The sequence below is a fragment of the Ursus maritimus genome, unplaced genomic scaffold (assembly GCF_017311325.1).
Source record: "Ursus maritimus isolate PB19 unplaced genomic scaffold, ASM1731132v1 scaffold_2, whole genome shotgun sequence".
Lineage (NCBI taxonomy): Eukaryota > Metazoa > Chordata > Mammalia > Carnivora > Ursidae > Ursus > Ursus maritimus.
In genome coordinates this window covers 70,413,373-70,432,677 of record NW_024424452.1, presented here as the reverse complement: position 1 = coordinate 70,432,677, position 19,305 = coordinate 70,413,373, and the positions used below count along the sequence as shown (strand labels likewise).

The 19,305-nt window shown below is 42.2% G+C and overlaps 1 protein-coding gene across 1 annotated transcript in view; it reads left to right on the top strand.

Annotated features, from left to right (window-relative positions):
• DNAH14 (dynein axonemal heavy chain 14) overlaps positions 1–19,305 on the top strand; it is a 298,523-nt gene that overhangs the window by 79,735 nt on the left and 199,483 nt on the right. Inside the window, exons 20-26 of the mRNA XM_040636128.1 lie at positions 1,365–1,555; positions 4,097–4,342; positions 7,665–7,786; positions 9,708–9,879; positions 18,085–18,189; positions 18,277–18,395; positions 19,169–19,243. Coding sequence (XP_040492062.1) covers positions 1,365–1,555; positions 4,097–4,342; positions 7,665–7,786; positions 9,708–9,879; positions 18,085–18,189; positions 18,277–18,395; positions 19,169–19,243 — 1,030 coding nt within the window. The remainder of the gene's footprint in view (positions 1–1,364; positions 1,556–4,096; positions 4,343–7,664; positions 7,787–9,707; positions 9,880–18,084; positions 18,190–18,276; positions 18,396–19,168; positions 19,244–19,305) is intronic.

Sequence of the window (19,305 nt, the reverse complement as noted above, 5' to 3'; positions counted from 1 at the left end):
TTTGCAAAAAAATGCGAAGTACTTAATAACAGTGTTCTGTGTTCTTTAGAAGTTGTTTCCCTAGGCAGAACCGCAGATGCTTCGCCATGATCGTGGCTCTTCCTCGGGCCACACATGCAGAGCGCGCACGCAGATCCTCACTGTTGACGCCTGCAGTTGGCTTTGGCCGGTGGGCAAAATAGCTAAAAAGTCATTTTGAGAGGTTTCCCTTCTGCTGACATGAAGCTTTGCCGACTCAGAGCTGCTGTTTCTGTTTGGGCGACTCTGTAAGGTCCGACCTCTCCGCGAGGCGAGCGTCTCATCTCACCCGGCAAGAGAGTGTTGGCTTTTGAAGCCCCTCTCTCACCTTTACCTATACCTCAAGCTATAATTTCCTCTCCAGAAAAATACTTTAAGCTGCTTGATTTTGAATTATACCAGAAATAGAATGATACCACGAAAAGTTCACAAAAGAGAAAAGCTGGGGACAAACCACCCATAGCCTCACTGCTTGGATGTGGCACTCATTCTGTGCGCCTTTTCTCAGGGCTTTGTCCTGTGTCTGTTTCAGAGGACGGGGTGTAGAGTGCCAAGCAGACATAGTTTCCTAGGTAAAATCCTGCTGTTTGCCAGAATGTAGACTTAACCACAGAAGTTATTCTCTTGTCCTTTTATTTCACTGGGTCTTGAAAACCATTATTCAACATGGCTCTAGAAAAGAAGCCCCATCTGTGCCAATTGGCTATTCAAGGAGATAGGTGTGCTTTTCAGTGCTTCTGGGTCTACAACTCTGGCTGTTTCTCAGCCTCCTCTCTTTTTCTTTTAAGAGTTGAGTAAAAAGGTTTTGAGGTTTGAAGTTTCAACTGCAGAGGTTGTGACTCCTGGACAGCCGTGGTTGGTCAGCGCCAGAGGACAGGCCAGTGCTGGTCTGTGGCAAGATCTCTGCGTACATTTCCACGTTTCGGTGTTAAGTATTTTTTTATGACATGATTGTTGCAGGTTTTTGTTCCCCCTTGATGTTCCTCCTTACTGAGCAGATTTTAAAAGCCCCAAACCTGTAACAGTCTTTGAAATGTATATGCACGTACCTGTCTAGTCAAGAGAAACCTGTGAAACTCTGTGGTAGCTGACGTTTCCTAGTGTCAGATTTTCCAAGAAAACTTGGCTTCAATGGTCTTGGATTTTAGTCACCAGTCCTGATAACTATTTCTCTTTGTTGGAATCCACAGTTGTCTCTTCTGGGAGGGTGATGTTAATAAAACCATCATCTTAATGCAGACTAATAACTGAGAAGCTGAATTACATTAAATAGAAGACGTGTTTTCTGGTTTAAAAAAATATAATGAACTTATCATAACCTTCTGCCCTATAAACCCTATTTATAGGTTTACCTAAAAACGACATGGTAACCCATCTTAAGCAATCGGTGACCGAATTTAAGCAAGAGCTGCCTATTATCATGGCTCTGGGAAACCCCTGTCTCAAGCCAAGACACTGGGAGGCACTCCAGGAGATTATTGGAAGGTCCGTTTCTCTTGATAAAGACTGTACAGTAGAGAATCTTCTAGCACTCAAGGTAAACACATATCATTTGAAAAAAAAATAGGTTGGAAGACCAGAGGGGCCAATTTTTAGTGCAAGTAAATCTGTAAGGAATAGGAATTAGAAAAGGGAGAGGTTTGTCCACTGGGAAGGTGGGAGCAGCTGGCGGAGGTCAGGTGGCCGAGGTTACATGTAGCTGCGGGCGCGCCATTCGCTACACCATCGTCCCGGTGATGTGGAACCTGGCCTCGGTGTCCCTCCTGAACTCACACGACCACTTTCCTGTTTAGTATCTGCACTTATGTGTGTCAGAGATATCTTACTGTTAGGGTTCTCCGCCTCCCAGATGCTCCTCTTCCTTCCCCTCCCCATCTCAGCTAAGGGCACCTCTGTTGTTTTTCCGTCTCTTAGGCTAAAAATCATGAAATGATCTTTTAAATCTTCTCTTGCTCTCCCAGTCCTCAACCCATCTAAATCTCTCATCCTTTCCTGGATCATTACCAGGCCTCCTGACTGATCTGTGTGCCAGCAGTGAATTCAGCAAAATATCTAGGTTGTTTCAGAACATATATGTCAACAGCTAGGTTTATTCAAAACAGCATTCCAGAAATGTAGCACAATTGCAAGGACATTTTCCTTTTCAAAGTCTTGGGTTATTGGAGTCGTCCCTGGGCAGGTCAGGTAAAGGGTGAAATTTGGCACACGGTCTAGCAGCAAGCAATAGAAGTGAGGGCAGACAGGCCTCGAGTGGATCAGCTGGTGGCCTTCCTGGGGTTGGTGACTAGAGTAGCTCAGAGGGTTCCAGTGGGCTGTCCCTGCATTTCTAATGTGAATAGTTTAAAAAGGAATTCCCATGCTGTTTTTGGAGGATCCAAATTAAGAGAATTCAGCATCTGAACAAAAATGAACAAGGCCTTCAGCCTCTGAAAGACTGTAGCCAGGAGTCAGAGGAGCCCTTTCTTCCTGAGGTGGATTGTTTAGTAGTCAGAGGGGATAGCAGGCAGTCAGCTGCCAGTCTCACCTGAACTCAAAGAATTCCTGGAAGACCGTGATCATCCCATTTCTATTCGACAGCTTATCCAGTATAATGTGTGTACCTAGATGGACAGATTTGGCCCAGAAACTCAGTCTTCATGTTGTAGAGCAGGTCTGTCGTGGGGTAGACCCAGGGACGGCGGTCATGCTACAGGCCTGCCCAGGACAGTCTGTGACAGGAGTTCACTTGCGATCCTATCAGATGATTAAAGGATGATGTTCAAGGACAGCCATTTCTGTCCAGCGTGTTATGGAGGCTCTGTAAAGCCTGTGACATGAAAAGCATGTCACAAAGTAAATTGAGAGGAAGAGGTCAATAGTATGCACAAAATGCTTACAATCGCTTCATGATTGATCTTTTTCGCTTTAGAACCCAGGTGCTTTATCATAGAGGCAGATAACTACGGGCATTAAGATTCATCTGAAACGTCCTAGGTATTACCGAGTTGATTGGGAGATCTGACCATTTGTCAATCAGGTCCCAAACTTTGACCATGAGGACTTGAAAGGGCTCAGTGCACTTGGTTGAAATTTTGCTTTACGCGCTATCAGTGTCTGGATTTAGTTACTAGCAATTTCGGAATGTCAGCATTAAGCAAAAAGTTCTTTCTTCAGCATAGAAACTTGATGGTCCTGTGGTTCCTTATCTGCCTTTGGCTGAATATCTGTATCAAAGGGCAGGCCTCGTTCTCCAGCTGTTTGTGTAGGCCGTGAGCAGTCAGCCGAGCCCGCCGTGTGACACCTGTCTTTGGCAGATGATGAACACTAGTCCTGTTTGCTTGGAGCCCCACTGAGCTGCATTACCGAAACAGGGATTAGGCATCACTCTTTAACCCCATGGAGATGACATACGGGAACAGGGGTAGATTCTTCTTTCAGGGATAAAAGCAGTTAGCCTGGCTAGTTAATTTTACGATGTGGGAATGAGAAGCCCTCTGAGTATGTCTGTTGCAGTGAGTGAGCCTGGAGATCTTGTGTCAGGATCTTGTCCTCTGGGAACTGGCAGTCCATGCCCATTGGAAAGAAGGCCCGTCTATCCTCCGTTAATGTGTTTTGAGAGCCGTGTGTCCTCATGGCGATAGGGCAAAGAAAGGGAAGCCATGGAAAGCTTGGGTCCATTAGGATGATGTTCTCTCGGATAATTGTTTCTCGAGAATTATTGCAGAAAGTGAAAGCATGTCCACAGAGTGAGGAAGCAGTTGGCGTTAGTGCAGACACAAGAAAGCTGGAGGGTCTAACAGCATCTGCACGTGTACAGAAGGTGCCGTTAACTGTTCTTCGCATGGGCTAGAATTAGAGGAAACATACGCAGTGACTAGAAATTTCACTGAGTGCGCAGAACGTGAAATGGTTAGAATGGATAAAGCCCGCAGACAGCCCTGTCATGTGGGTGGGGACGTGCAGCCTCCGGTCAGGGCGTCACCAGGCTGGGACCAGGTCTCCAGGACCTGTGATGTGTGCGTTCCTCTAAGTCTTGCATTGTAAACATCTAAGGAACCATCCGTACACTGAATATTAATGAATAATGTTTTCATTTTAGATGTTTCAGTACGAAAATGAAATTAACGAAATCTCAACCTCCGCCACTAACGAAGCTGCTCTTGAGAAAATGCTGTTTAAGGTTATTGATCAGTGGAACACGACCCCGTTACGCTTAGTTGTTCATCAGTCAGAGACGATGTCCATCCTGATAATTTCCTCCATAGACGACATACTGACTCAGTTAGAAGAGTCTCAGATCATACTTGCAACAGTTAAAGGATCTTCCTCTCTCGGGCCCATTCGGGTAAACACTGTGGCAAAGGGAAAATACTGTAACTGTTTATAGTTTTATTTATCACCTTAAGTTTTTACACTTCGCAACCTTTTGAATTGTACAAATCATTCACATACTTATAAAGAAATGAGAAGGAATGTTAGTAGTTTAAATATTAGAAGTAACTTTTTATGGAAACATATTGTTCATGAAGAATTGTCATAAAGTTCAATTTGAGCAGATAAAATTAATTTAGATAATATAAGAATAGGACCCTATAAACCCTGACTTACCAGCAGTGCCACTGGTGCGAGAAGTATCCACAGTTCAAGCAGGGCCCACGCCGAGCCGATTGCCTGCGGAGTCCTCCTGCTGATGCAGAACGCGCCGTTTTCATTTCCTGTGCTGTTGCTCTCAAAGGGTAATCCTACCTGCGTAGCTGTGTGTCCCTGCAGGCACTGCTGGAACAGCAGCCTGCACGTCTACTGTAGTGTAGCTGGGAACTGAAGCACAGGGCCAGCTGGTATTCAATGCTCCCCGATATTCCCTCTCTGGGCTGCCCCACATCCAGTAACATGGCCAAGAATCATTTAAAAACTTAAGAAAACTCAACAAGCTATGTAATAATATAGAGATAATTCATTAGTAAAGTTACCATCATTGATACAGACTGAGAAAGAGAAATGTGGACCCATCAAATGGAATTCCCATTACTTGCAAACACATAAGCATTTAGGGAAAATGTCAGTTAACTGAACCTTAGAAAAAAAAGTAAATTACAAAAAACAGATGAACCAAATAGAGAATATATTCTCTAACCACATGTATTAAAATAAAAAATGAACAAGCAGAGAAACAGCAAAAAATAGATAGGAGCAAAACTAACACACACACACACACACACACACACACACAAACATTTGATTTCAAAGCATCCATAAGAACATACAGGAAATATAATTTTAAAAATTTCATTAAAAATAAAAAGGAGAGAATTCTAAAAAAAAAACCTTGTCACAAATGGCTTAGAGCCCCATGAAAAGGAAGGTTTATTTTTTTTTTATTTTTTTTTAAGATTTTATTTATTTGACAGCATGAGAGAGCACAAGCAGAGGGAGGGGCAAAGGGAAAGGGAGACGCAGGCTGGAGCCCGATGCAGGACTCGATCCAGGACCCCGAGATCATGACCTGAGCCAAAGGCAGATGCTTCACCGACTGGGCACCCAGGCACCCCTGAAACAGTTATTTTAACTCCATATGTTTAAAAAATAGATACGTGGAAGATAATATAGACCAAATATAAATATGAAGACCAAAGTCAAACTTCTATAGATGACAACTATCATATCTGCCATGAACTATGCACTAGATGAGATGGACAGCAGGTTAGACATTGCAGGAGAGAAGATTAGTGAATTTAAATAATTTTGGTAAAGAACAAAGTTGGCAGATCAACACTCCCTGATCTTAAGAGTCACTGTAAAGCTACAGTAGTCAAGACAGTTTTATATTGGTTCAAAGACAGAAAAATGGAACAGAGTAGAGAGTACGGAAATAGACCCACATATATGTGGACACCTGATTTTCAACATAAGTTTAAAGGCAATTCTGGAAAGAATCTTTTTAGAAATGGAGCTTGCAAATTGGACAGTTGCATGCAAAACAAATTTTTAAAACCCTTCAAGGCGTATCATGTAGCATATATAAACTTTAACTCAAGGATGGATCATAGGCCTGAATGCAAAACCTAAAACATCGGAAGAAATTTTTGAAACGTTGAGAAGAAAACATCAGAGAAAATTTTCGTGACCTTGGGCTAGCCAGGTTTCTTCGGTATGATGCCAAAAGAATGATCAGTAGAAGGATTTCTGTTAAAAATTAAAAACTTGTGCCCTTCAAAAGACACTATTAAGGGGAAACAATACAGGCCAAGACTGGAAGGAAATACTTGCAAGGCATGTATTTGGTAAAGGACTTGTTTCAAGAATATATAAAGAATTCTTGGGGCGCCTGGGTGGCGCAGTCATTAAGCGTCTGCCTTCGGCTCAGGGCGTGATCCCGGCGTTCTGGGATCGAGCCCCACATCAGGCTCCTCCACTGTGAGCCTGCTTCTTCCTCTCCCACTCTCCCTGCTGTGTTCCCACTCTCGCTGGCTGTCTCTCTCTCTGTTAAATAAATAAGTAAAAATCTTTAAAAAAAAAAAAAAAGAATATATAAAGAATTCTCAAAATAAAAAACAATAAAGAAATGGGCAAAAGATTTAAGCAGACATTTCACCAACGAAATTATTTGGATGGGAAATAAACATATGAAAAGATGCTTCACTTCATTATTCATCAGGGAAAAGTTAGAATCCCGGTGAGGTGCCACCGTACACCTTATGACTGACTAAAACTAAAAAGACTGGTGATCCCTGGTGTTGGTGAGGAAGCAGCGGAACAGGGAACTCTCGCACACTGCTGTGTGAGAGGTAAAATGTTACAGTAGCTTCAAAGGTTTCTTAAAAAGTTAAAAAAATAGTCCTACCATGTGATGTAGGCATTCCACTCATAGGTATTTACCCCAAAGAAAGGAAAGCTTATGTCCATATGGAGACTGACATGTGAATATTCATAGCAGCGATGTCCACAATAGCCAAACTATGGAAAGAGCCCAGATGTCTGTCGACAGATGAATGGATAAAGAAGATGTGGTCTATATATACAATGAAATACTACTCAGCCATCAAAAAAAATCTTGCCATTTGCAACAACGTGGATGGAACTAAAGGGTATTATGTTAAACAAAATAACTCAGAGAAAGACAATTACCATATGATCTCACTCATGCGGAATTTAAGACAAAACAGGATCATAGGGGAAGAGAGGAAAAAATAAAACAAGATGAAGTCAGAGAGGGAGACAAGCCATAAGAGACTCTTAATCATAGGAAACAAACTGAGGATTGCTGGAGGGGCAGGGGAGGGGGAATGGGGTAACTGGGTGATGGACATTAAGGAGGGTATGTGATGTAATGAGCACTGGGTATAAGACTGGTGAATCATTGACCTCCACCTCTGAAATTAATAGTACGTTATATGTTAATTAATTGAATTTAAATTTAAAAATTTTTTTAAAAATAAAATATGCATATATTTTTAAAATATTTGTATGTTATATAATAAATAAAACAGAAAATTGCATGAACAGAACATCTCAAACGTCCCCCAGAACTAAATATAATTAGATTTACATTTATTTATGGGACCCTTTATAATACTGTCGCTGTGTCAGTGACTGATAGTCACTTTTGATGTCAGTATTTTTACTAAATGAATCTTTAGACTTTACGAATGTGTGTGTTCGTCTTACAGGATATTGTGGATCAGTGGGATCGGAACTTGACTCTCTTCTCTCATACTCTCGAGGAGTGGATGCATTGTCAAAGAAATTGGCTTTATCTTGAACCAGTCTTTCATTCTGTAGAAATACAAAGGTAAAAAAACCCATAAAGAGGTTAAAAAAAATGCATGGTGGATATTTATTGCCTATAAATCCTGAGAAGTCATTTCTTCAACAAACCCTCTAAAATAATTCACCTGTGGGCACAGGAGTCTTCTCTGAATTTGTTTTCATGAAAGATTGCAAGCATCATTTTTTCAAAGGTCCTATTTCTCATTTGTTGATATAAAACTATGAAGGACTGGGAGAAGAGTGTCAGAGAGGTCATTGTAATCCCTAAACCACAATACTGTGTGTGTGTTTCGTTCTAGAATATTAGTGTGGTTTTGAGATGAATAATAAATGTGTTTTTAATAGCATTCATACGTGAATGGTAGTTTCTTACTTTGGACCATGTGAAAGAATGGAGGTCCTAGACAATTGGTGAAAATTCTACCTTTTCTTTTTATTCATAGCATTCAAATTAATTGGTCTCTCTTTAAAGTGGTCTTAAGAGTAAGTTGTGACACATGTCTTATTTAGACAGAATTGAAAGTGTTGACCGTAAATCACACAAGCTAGTCTAGGAGCCATTCTGAAATAAGGCAGGAAGCCATAGAGCATGTATTTGTAAGGTGTGTTAGAGCCGATGATAGAAGACCTTGAATGTCAGGTTCAGTGTTGTGAATTTTATTTTAGGGGCAAAGGGGAGCTCTGAGAGGCTCACCAGAGAAAACTGTTTAGAGGCGAGTAGTGCTTTGCAGGGAACAATACCCAGTCTTGTTACACATGTGTATTTCTTGTCGTATGGGTGCTTTAGTTTCTTCTATCTGTAGTTATTCGAGAGTTCCCAAAGGTGAAACGATAAGGAATGTATCGTTTGTGGTTATAACAACTTACTGCCTTAAACTTGAACTTCAGTTACTCTTTCCCAAAGATTTCTTAATTGATGGAAAGATAAGACCCCTAGTTAGAGTGTCCCCAAGTTGTTCTTCACAGGATTTGTGAGAAAAGGGGGCTCTTAGTGAAGGAATGCGAAGTGCTGTACAGGAGTGCTAAAGAAAAGAAGGTCCGCATCTGTCATGGGCCTGTCTTTGACTAGTGGAGAAGGATGGGGGGCCCTCCCAACAGGGCGGAGTGTGAGGAAGAGGAAGGGGAAGAGAGATTCATTAGCGAGGAGAGTTGCTTGGAGAGGATGCTGTCCTTTCCCCTCCCGCCACCCTCACTGTGAGGTCACACCAGAACGTCCTGTGGAGGTTGGAAGGGTACCCAACAGAGGGGAGGTTGAAGGCACCTCCCTAAGGATTTGTACTGCCCTGAAGAAATGTTTAGGCCCACTGCCCAAAATGGGGACTGGGGTCATGGTGGGGGGGGGTTGCTGGTAGAAGAGCTTGACGTGTGTTGCCCCGGGGTTTGGGGCATTAGAAACTAGGACTCGCCTCTTCTCTGGAAAGCTCGGAAGCAGCCTTTAGTAGCAGAGCAGAGAAGTACAAGAGCACACGGTTGCGTGGACCACTGGTTCTCAACCACAGGGGGAATTGCCCTCTAGGGAACATTAGGCAGTTCTAATGTCAAAAAGCACTTCTCCGACAAGATCAGTAGCTGCTTCTTGAGAAGCTCTCTCCAGGTCGCATTTCCTCTAGAATTGCAGGAGCCTTTGTTTTATTATGTTTCCTAGGACACAGGTCACTTTTACTTACTTTATGTGAACTTGTGAATACCTTCCTTACACCTCTCACTAAGTATGGTCTTGTTAAATGATGGACGCGTGTCTGATTTATCCTAGTATTTCCTACCATGCACATCACCATACATAATAAACACTATAGAATATCTTCACCCGATGATCAGCAAAAATAAAACATGTCACAACATTTTAAAAATTGAGCAATATTCTGTGGAAAATGCATTTAGAATATAGATTTTAATTATAGTACCTTCAAAAGATGAAATTATTTCTGATTTTCTTTCTAAAGGCAGCTCCCAGCAGAAGCAAAACTCTTCTCTCATGTGATTTCCATGTGGAGAGAAATAATGTTAAAAATACAAAACAAACTGGATGCTTTTCGGATAACCACCTCTGCGGGAGTCCTTGAAATTCTACAAAATTGCAACACATGTCTTGACTATATAATGAAAAGTCTGGAGGTAAAACTATAGCAGTCCTAAGGTGGAGAATCATTTAATCGTCGAAACAATGTAATGCACAACAGTAGCTCTTCCAATGCAGATTTTCTTTCTTCTAGCTGCCAACAGTTTTTCCAACTCTAGCCAACTATAGGGTTAATGAAAATACTATCAAAATGAAAAAAAAAGTGGGTAGACCAATCTAAATGGCCTTAGACAAAATACCAAAAAATTTTTTTAAGTGCCTAGGTTTCCTTATCTGTAAATTGGGAATAATGTTAGTGCCTACCTTGAGGGGCTTTGTGCTGAATGAGATAATGCATTTACAGCACAAGAGCTCGCGCAAAGAAAGTATTTAATGAGTGTTAATTATATTAGCACTAGGATTATTATTAAATTGACAAAATCAGCAAAAAATGAAATGGGATAGTTTATTTTATTTAATTTTAAATCCAGTATAGTTAACATAAAGTATTATATTAGTTTCTGGGATACAGTATAATAATTCAACAATTCTATCATCATTCAGTGCTCATCAAGGTTTGTGTACCCTTAATCCCCTTCACCTATTTCATCCCCCCCCAACCCCTGTAACCAGCAGTGTGTTCTCTATAGTTCAGAGTTTGTCTCTTGGTTTGTCTTTTTTTTTCTTTTGTTCATTTGTTTTGTTTCTAAATTACACATCTGAGTGAAATCATATGGTATTTGTTTTTCCCTAACTGGCTGACTTCATTTAACATTATGCCCTCTAGATCCACCCATGTTGTTACAAATGGCAAGATTTCATTTTTCTTTATGACTGAGTAGTATTCCATTGTATACACATCTTCTCTATCCACTCAGCTGTGGACAGTTGTGCTGCTTCCATAATTTGGCTATTGTAGACAATGCTGTGATAAACATGGGGGCCATATAATTTTTGAATTAGTGTTTTTGTATTTTTTGGGTAAATAGCCTGTAGTGGAATTACTGGATCATATGGTAGATCTTTAATTTTTCAAGGAACCTCCATACTGTTTTCCGCAGTGGCTGCACCAGTTCTCATTCCCACCAACAGTGCACGAGGTTCCTTTTTTCCCCACATCCTCACCAACACCTGTTGTTTCTTGTGTTTTGGATTTTAGCCATTCTGACAGGTGTGAGATGATTGCATTTCCCTGATGATGAGTGATGTTAGGCATCTTTTCATGTGTATGTTGGCCATCTTCATGTCATCTTTGGAGAAATGTCTATTCATGTCTTCTGCCCGTTTTTAAATTGGATTATTTGTGGGTTTTGGTATTGAGATGTATAAATTCTTTATGTGTTTTGGATGCCAGCCTTTATCAGAGATGTCATTGGCAAGTATCTTCTCCCATTCCATAGGTTGTTGTTTAGTTTTGTTGATGGTTTCCTTTGCTGTGCAGAAGCTTTTTATTTTTTTTTATTTTTTTTAAAGATTTTATTTATTTATCTGACAGAGATAGAGACAGCCAGTGAGAGAGGGAACACAAGCAGGGGGAGTGGGAGAGGAAGAAGCAGGCTCACAGCAGAGGAGCCTGATGTGGGGCCCGATCCCATGACGCCGGGATCACGCCGTGAGCCAGAGGCAGACGCTTAACCGCTGTGCCACCCAGGCGCCCCCAGAAGCTTTTTATTTTGATGTGGTCCCCCTTGTTTATTTTTGCCTTTGTTTCCCCTGCCTCATGAGACACATCTAAAAAGAAGTTAGTATGGCTGATGTCAGACACATTACTGCCTGTGCTCTCTTCTAGGATTTTTATGGTTTCAGGTTTTCACATTTAGGTCTTTAATCCATTTTGAGTTTATTTTTGTGTATGGTGAAAGAAAGTGGTTTCTCTTTTGCGTGTTGCTATCCAGTTTTCCCAGCACCATTTGTTGAAGCAACTGTCTTTTTCCCATTGCATATTCTTGCCTCCTTTGTTGACGATTAATTGACCATATAATTGTGGGTTTATTTCTGGGCTCTCTATTCTGTTGTATTGATCTATGTGTCTTTTTTTTTTTTTTTTAAAGAGAGAGCACGTGCACATGAGTGGCAAGGATGGGCAGAGGGAGAGAGAGAATCCCCAGCAGGCTCCACACAGCGTGGGGCCTGATGCAGGGCTGGATCTCACAACCTTGAGATCATGACCAGAGCCAAAATCAGAAGTTGGACACCTAACAGAATGAGTCACCCAGGCACCCATCTATGTGTCTTTTTTTGTGTCCGTACCCTATTGTTTTGATTACTACTGATTTGTAGTATATCTTGAAATCTCAGATTGTGATGCCTCCAGTTTTGTTCTTCTTCTCCAAGATTGCTTTGACTTTTTGAGGTCTTTTGCATACAAATTTTAGGATTGTTTGTTCTCATTCTGTGAAAAATGCTGTTGGTATTTTGATAGGGATTGCATTAATGTCTAGATTGCTTTGGGTAGTATAAATATTTTAACAATATTTGTTCTTGCTGTCCATGAGGATGGAATATCTTTCCATTTGTTCATGTCATCTTAAATTTCTTTCATCAGTGTTTTATAGTTTATAGCGAGAGTACAGGTCTTTCACCTGCTTTGTTAACTTTATCCCTAGAAATTTTATTATTTTTAGTGCTTTCGTAAATAGGACTATTTTCTTAATTTCTCTGTTTCTTCATTCTTAGCATATAGAAATACAATGGACTTCTGTATATCGATTTTATATCCTGCAACCTTACTGAATTCATTTATCAGTTCTAGTAGATTTTAGTAGTAGGTGGTTTCTTTATGAGGTTTTTATGTATAGTATTATGTCATTCTGCAAATATCCTTACCAATTTGGATACCTTTTATTCCTGTTTTCTTGTCTGATTGCTATGGCTAGGACTTCCAGTACTATGTTGAATAGAAGTAGTGAGAGTAGACATCCCTGTCTTGTTTGACCATAGAGGAAAAGTTCTCAGTTTTTCTGCATTTAGGATGATATTAGCTGTGGGTTTTTCGTATATGGCCTTTATTATGTTGAGGTATGTTCCTGGATGGACTCTGAGAAACAAACTGCAGGCTTCAGAGGGGAGGGGGGTGTGGGGGAATGGGATAGGCTGGTGATGGGTAGTAAGGAGGGCATGTATTGCATGGTGCACTGGGTGTTATATGCAACTAATGAATCATCGAACTTTACATCAAAAACCAGGGATGTACTGTATGGCGACTAACATGATATAATAAAAAAATATTAAAAAAATGAACTCATTCTAAAAGCATTAAATTTTTACTCCTCCTCACGTCTTAAGTATATGGTGTCATACTTTACATCCTTTTATGTTGTGAGTCCCTTGACTGATTTTTACATATATACTTATCTTTAATGCTTTAATGCTTTGGAGATTCCTACTTTTCTTATTCCTTATGGTCTTTCCTTTCCACTCAAAGAGTCCCCTTTGAGGAGAGGAAAAAATAAAACAAGATGAAATCAGGGAGACAAACCATAAGTGACTCTTAAGCACAGGAAACAAACTGAGGGTTGCTGGAGGGGAGAGGGGTAGGGGGATGTGGTAACTGGGTGATGGAAATTAAGGAGGGCATGTGATATAATGAGCACTGGGTGTTATATAAAACTGATGAATCACTGACCTCTACCTTTGAAACCAATAATACAGTATATGTTAATTGAATTTAAATAAAAATAAATTTTTCTAAAAAACAAACAAAAAAAAAGTCCCCTTTAACATTTCTTGTAGGTTTGGTGGTCATGAACTCCTTTAACTTGTGTTTGAGAAATTCTTTATCTCTCCTTCTGTCCTGAATGAGATAGAGTGGATATCTCTTGCTGGGTAGAGTATTCTTGGTTGCAGGTTTTTTCTTTCAGCACTTTGAATATATCATGCTGCTCCCTTCTGGCCTGCAAAGTTTCAGCTGAAAAATCAGCTAATAGCCTTATGGGGTTTCCCTTGTATGTAACTGCTTTCTTTCCTCTTGCTGCATCTAAAATTCTCTCTTGATCACTGTTTTTTGCCATTTTAATTATGTGTCTTGGTGCAGACCTCCTTGGGTTGGTTTTGTTGGGGGCTCTCTGTGCCTCCTGGATCTGGATTTCTGTTTCCTTCCCCAGATTCAGGAAGTTCTCAGCTGTTACTTCTTCAAATAAATGTTCTGCCCCCTTTTCTCTCGCTTCTCCTTCTGGGATCCCTATCATGAGACTGTTCTTATGCTTGATGGTGTTGCTGAGTTCCCTGCGTCTGTTCTCATTTTGCATCATTTTTTTCTCTCACTGCTCAGCTTGATTACTGTCTATTACTCTGTCCTCTGGGTGGCTGATCCATTCTTCTACTTCCTTTTTTTTTTTACTGTTTATTCTAGGTAGTTTATTTTTAATTTCATTTATTGAGTTCTTCATATCTGATTGGTTCTTTATGTTTCCTATCTCTTTTTTGGGGGTCTCACTGAGGTCCTCCACTCTTAAGTCTAGCGTGTAGCTTTATGACCTTTACTTAAAATTCTCTATCAGGAATATTACTTACCTCCACTTTGCTTAAGTCCCTTGCTATGATTTGGGGCGTATTCCTCTGTCTCCTCATTCTGTCTGTTGCTGTGTCTGTTTCTATGTATTAGGAGAGTCCGCTACGTCTCCTGCACTTGAAAGGAGTGGCTCTATGAAGAAGAGGTCCCGCGGTGCAATGTCTCCTCTTCACCAGAAAATGGTTTCAGCGGTGTCTCCGGTGTGTGTTACTACAGGGGTGTCCTACCGTTGTGGCGGAGCTGCGTTCGCCTTCCGTCCGGCCTGCGAGGGCTCTCTGCCTGTTGTGGGCAGAGTCTGGTGCCTGTGGTGTCGTGGGCCGGTCCGGGGCTGCCTTGGGCTTGAGCTGAGTCCGACCAGGTGTTCGCCAGAGATGAAGTAGCACCAAACTGAAGGCACTTGCCCTGTGTTGTTCCCTGAGAAGCTTCTGTGGGTGGGTGGGGTCTTCAGTCAGACCAGCTGCCTGCCCCCAGCCCACAGCTGGGGCCACAGTCAGACTGGCGTGTGTGCAGTTATCTTCCCCTGTTCCAGAGCATGACTCACTCTGGAGCCGTGCTGGCCCTCGTCTGGGCTGTGTGAACACTGCCTGGCTTGTGGCAGACAGACTCCTGCGGAGGCCCCGTGGGGGGGGGGTGTGTGGATCCGCAACATGCATGTGGCCAGGGGTGCAGTGCTAGCAAGGTCTGTGCAGGTCTGCCGTGGGAGGGACCTGGTGCTGAGGTCTGGCTGGAGGGGCGTGTCCACACCGGAAGGAGGGGGTTGCTGTTAGCAAGTGAGTTCCAGCTGCGGTCAGAGGATCTAGGCTAGGAGAGGGAAATGGCACCGTCAGCTCCTTTGTTCCTGGAGAAGTGTCCTCCGATCTCCGTCCCTCCAGCACAGGCTCTGAGATGGGTAAAGGACTCTTTCCTGTATGCCCCAGGTGGTTTTCAAACTGCAGCTTCTGTGCTGTATCTCTGTGGGGCTGTTTGTCACGCAGTCCCTGCAACAGTGGGGACTCCGTTTCCTCTCTCCCTCCCAGCTCTCCTAGAGCCGAGCCACTGATTTGTAAAATTTCAGGTTTTAAGTCCTGTTGGTTGTAAGAACTTGCAAAATTTGACCTGTCTCATTTTCTTTCTTTTTTAAATTTATTTTATTATGGTATGTTAGTCACCATACAGTACATCATTAGTTTTTGATATAGTGTTCCATGATTCATTGTTTGCGTATAACACCCAGTGCTCCATGCAATACGTGCCCTCCTTTCAAAGCCAAATGTTAGGAGGATTCATCTTCCCCATGCTGGCTCCCTGTGAGAGGGTCTGTTTCTCCCCCTGGTCTGTGCTCCTGGGTCTCTCTCTTCTTCCACAGACCCACAAGTCTGTCTAGCTCCCCACCACCTCTCTGCCCTTCCTCTCTTCTTCAGTGTGGCCTCTTCTCTGCATGTAGTCGTGGGGTTTGTTCTGCCAGTCTTTGGGTCATTTTCTGAGTTATTTATGCCAATAGGGGTGTTATCTAGGTTTACCTGGGGGGCGAAGTGAGCGCAGGGTCCTTCCCGTTCCACCGTTGTCCCCAGAAGTCCTCGTCTGATGATTTTATAAATTAAGTTATTCCATATATTTAAACATTGCCAAAACATCAGATTGTCAGCTAGACATACATATTTTGAAATATTGGGTTTTAATACCTGAGATTCGTGGTGAATATATTCACTTCACTTCATAAACCAAGATCTCTTTCTGGGTTTTTATCTCTTTTCCTTGTTGAGCACAAGTCACACCGGGTGTGATGACCCCTCCAGAATACCCACATATGGTAGTTACAGCCTATAGAAAGTTCTCTGCCCAGGAAGACCCTCTGCTCTATGAATCCATGAATCGATTAATAATAGCGAGTTTACTGAGTAAGGATTGAGATAAGCCTTCTAATTATTTCTAGTGTATCTTTGGACTGTTACTAAGCATCATTACCAACCAGTAATTTTCCATTTATTCCTGCATTGAGTACCTGCTTTATACCAGGCACTGCTGCTGCATGCTGGGACTCCTGAGATAATTCCCTACTATTGCAGAACTCAAGATCTCTTACAGGAACCAAAGTAGAAAGATACTAGCCTGAATGTATGCTGTGATAGTTTGGGTGGTATGGTCACATGAAAGAAGAGAGATTAACCTAGCCTGGGAGAAGTGATCATTTAGCTGGGTTTTGGAAAAATGTGTGAGTTGGGCAGGTAAAAGGTTCAGGGTGTGTGGGTGGCTGGGTGGGAAGAGTATCCTAGGCAAAGGGGAAGCATAGATCTGGACCCATGAGCAAGTGTGGCATGTTCTAGAGCCGAAACAAGATGGTACCAGTGGAACCTGTTTTGCAAATGGGAAAGTGGGGAAAGGTAAGATTCCCCAGGAGGTAGGGCCAGGTGACAAAGGGCCTTGAATATCACAATGAAGGATTTTGAGCAAGAGAGTGAAATAATTTGACTTAGAAATGTCTCCCTACAAGGGAGCATAGAGTTATGTGTAGATGGGGGGCAGTGAGAATAGAGAAAAATAAACCAGTTATGAGACTCGAAATCCTGGAGGACTAAGGTAAGACGGTGGTGAGGATGAAAGAACGTGGAGCCAGGAGCTTCTGATGGGCGTGTGGAGGAGAAAGGAAAGAGGTCCAGGCTTGTGCTGAGATTTCTGGCTTGGCCACCCAAGTGGAAGGGGATCACACTGCAGAGAGAGGAGGTAGGAGGGAGAGGCTTGTGTAGAAACAAGTAAGTTTTGTACATGTTGAAAATCTAACACTTAGGGGACAGCCAAATGAACATCTTCAATCAGCAGTTGGGTATGTAGATCTGGGGCAGCGGGAAGTGACAGGAGCCACAGAGCCAGCAGCCCAGGAAGAGTGGGACAGGCGGAGGAGAGATGGGGCAAGCGCCAATCAGCGTTAAAGTGTGGGGACCTCGAGGGATCCTGAAAGCAAATGGTAAGAAGTAGGAGAGTGACATCCCAGGCAGAATGAGGGACAGAGCCAACAGTCACATGCGACGCAGACGTCATGCGACATGAATACTGAGCAGCTCCGGTCTGTCCATCCATTAGCAGAGGGGCTACACGGCAGGGTGCTGGGGTGGCTGAGAGACGAGTTTCTAGACGAACTTTTCAAGCACTGTAACCGTGGAGGGGAGGCGGGCAAGTAGGCAGTAGCTAGAGGAAAACAAACTGCGAGAGGGGGCTGCTTACGTATAGTTTTAATGAGAGGTAAAAGGGGAGCCTGTTGCAAAGGAGAGCTTGCAAGTGCAGGAGAGTGTCAGTGACACAGGATGGCTGGCCCGGTGGCCAAAACAGGCGTCTCCTCCTCTGGAGGAGGGGGACTGAAGACAGGTGTGAGTGCAGCTAAGCCTCAGGGAGGGCTGGGGCTGGAGGGGCCGTGCATGCAGCAGGACATGAGGTGACAACTTACTCCCTGAGGACCCTGAGGACAGGAGAGGAGCAGAAAGGTGGGGGTGGGCAGGCAGTGCTGGTGCTCCAACAGACAGCGGGGCATCTGTGCGTGTGCCTTCACGGGTGGGGTTTCTTGGTTTTTATTTTCATTTGTTTGAGTTTTGCTTTATTAAAAATTATTTTAGCAGTTTAAGAATAAATTAGGCATGGGCTCTTATTTTTACTAATTCTACTCTGTATACTGCAATTTGAATATCATGCTTTTTGTGTGCAAATGTAGGCCCAAATGAGCTGTGATCCTATCATGATTAAACATACATTATGAATGGCAATTTCTTTTGGTTCTGGACAGGACTACCTTGAAATTAAAAGAATGATTTTCCCAAGATTTTACTTTCTTAGCAACGCTGAACTCCTTGATATTCTAGCTGATAGCAGAAATCCTGAGTCGGTACAGGTAATATTATTATTCTCTGTCAGTGATACTATTTCCCAACCAGGTCAGAATTTTATAGTGTTACTGATTCTTGTTTCTGGTCCACAGCCTCATCTTGTGAAGTGTTTTGAAAATATAAAACAATTACTGATATGGAAACAAGAAATCGGGCCTCCTGCTGTGATAATGCTCATATCTGCTGAAGGCGAAACTCTTCTGTTGCCCAAGTAAGGCATTCGTGTTACAAATCAAGCATTCAGACTCTGTAAAACTTCCCTATTTAACACCTCTCTTTGGAAATTTCTGGTATCTCATAGAAGTTTGCTAAGCAAACTGTTTCTTCAAAGATAACGTACCTATGCAGAATTTTACTTTTCCATGTCTATATTTATTGGTATTATCCTGAGTGCCAACACGGGGTTTTATTATAGGAACTTCAGAAGGCAATTTACTATTTGCTTGGCGTTGTTAATGCTGCTCCCCCTGCTGCCTCCCCGCCCCCAGCCCCCAGCCCGGCTGGCTGTGAACGGCTGCAGGCCGGGTTCATCAGCTGGGTCCTGCCACCACACTGGTCCAGTTTGCCAGCCAGCCTTTGGCATGTGGCTCCTTATGGGAGTTGATTAAAAAATGCTGCACCCAAGTGTCCCCATCCACCAGAGTCCTTAACCCAACCCTGACCTAGGCTGGCTGTTTAAAAGAGCCAGTGAGGAATACAAAAATGCTTTGTAATATAATTTATCTAGTTTGTCAGTTCATGTTTTACTGGAACCTCTTAATTTTGTAAATCCATGGTTTTGATTGATGTCAGAATTCCCTAAAGTTAGGTGATATATTGTCTGCGTAGCTTTCCAAATTGAGATCTAGAAAAAAATAAAAATTAGAGAATTGTGGTCCTTTGGCCTGTGAATGTTGTAAGTGTAGAAAAGTTAGTCTACAGCCTTATCAAAGGAGTGAAACATGGATAAAAATTGTTTGCAAATTATTTTTGAAAAAATTATAGGAAAATTCGTGTAAGAAGTGCTGTGGAACAGTGGCTGGTGAATGTAGAGAAAAGCATGTTTGATGTGCTGAAAAAGTGAGTACAGTTTTTAATCCTAAGATTGCACTATATATATATATATATATATATATATATAT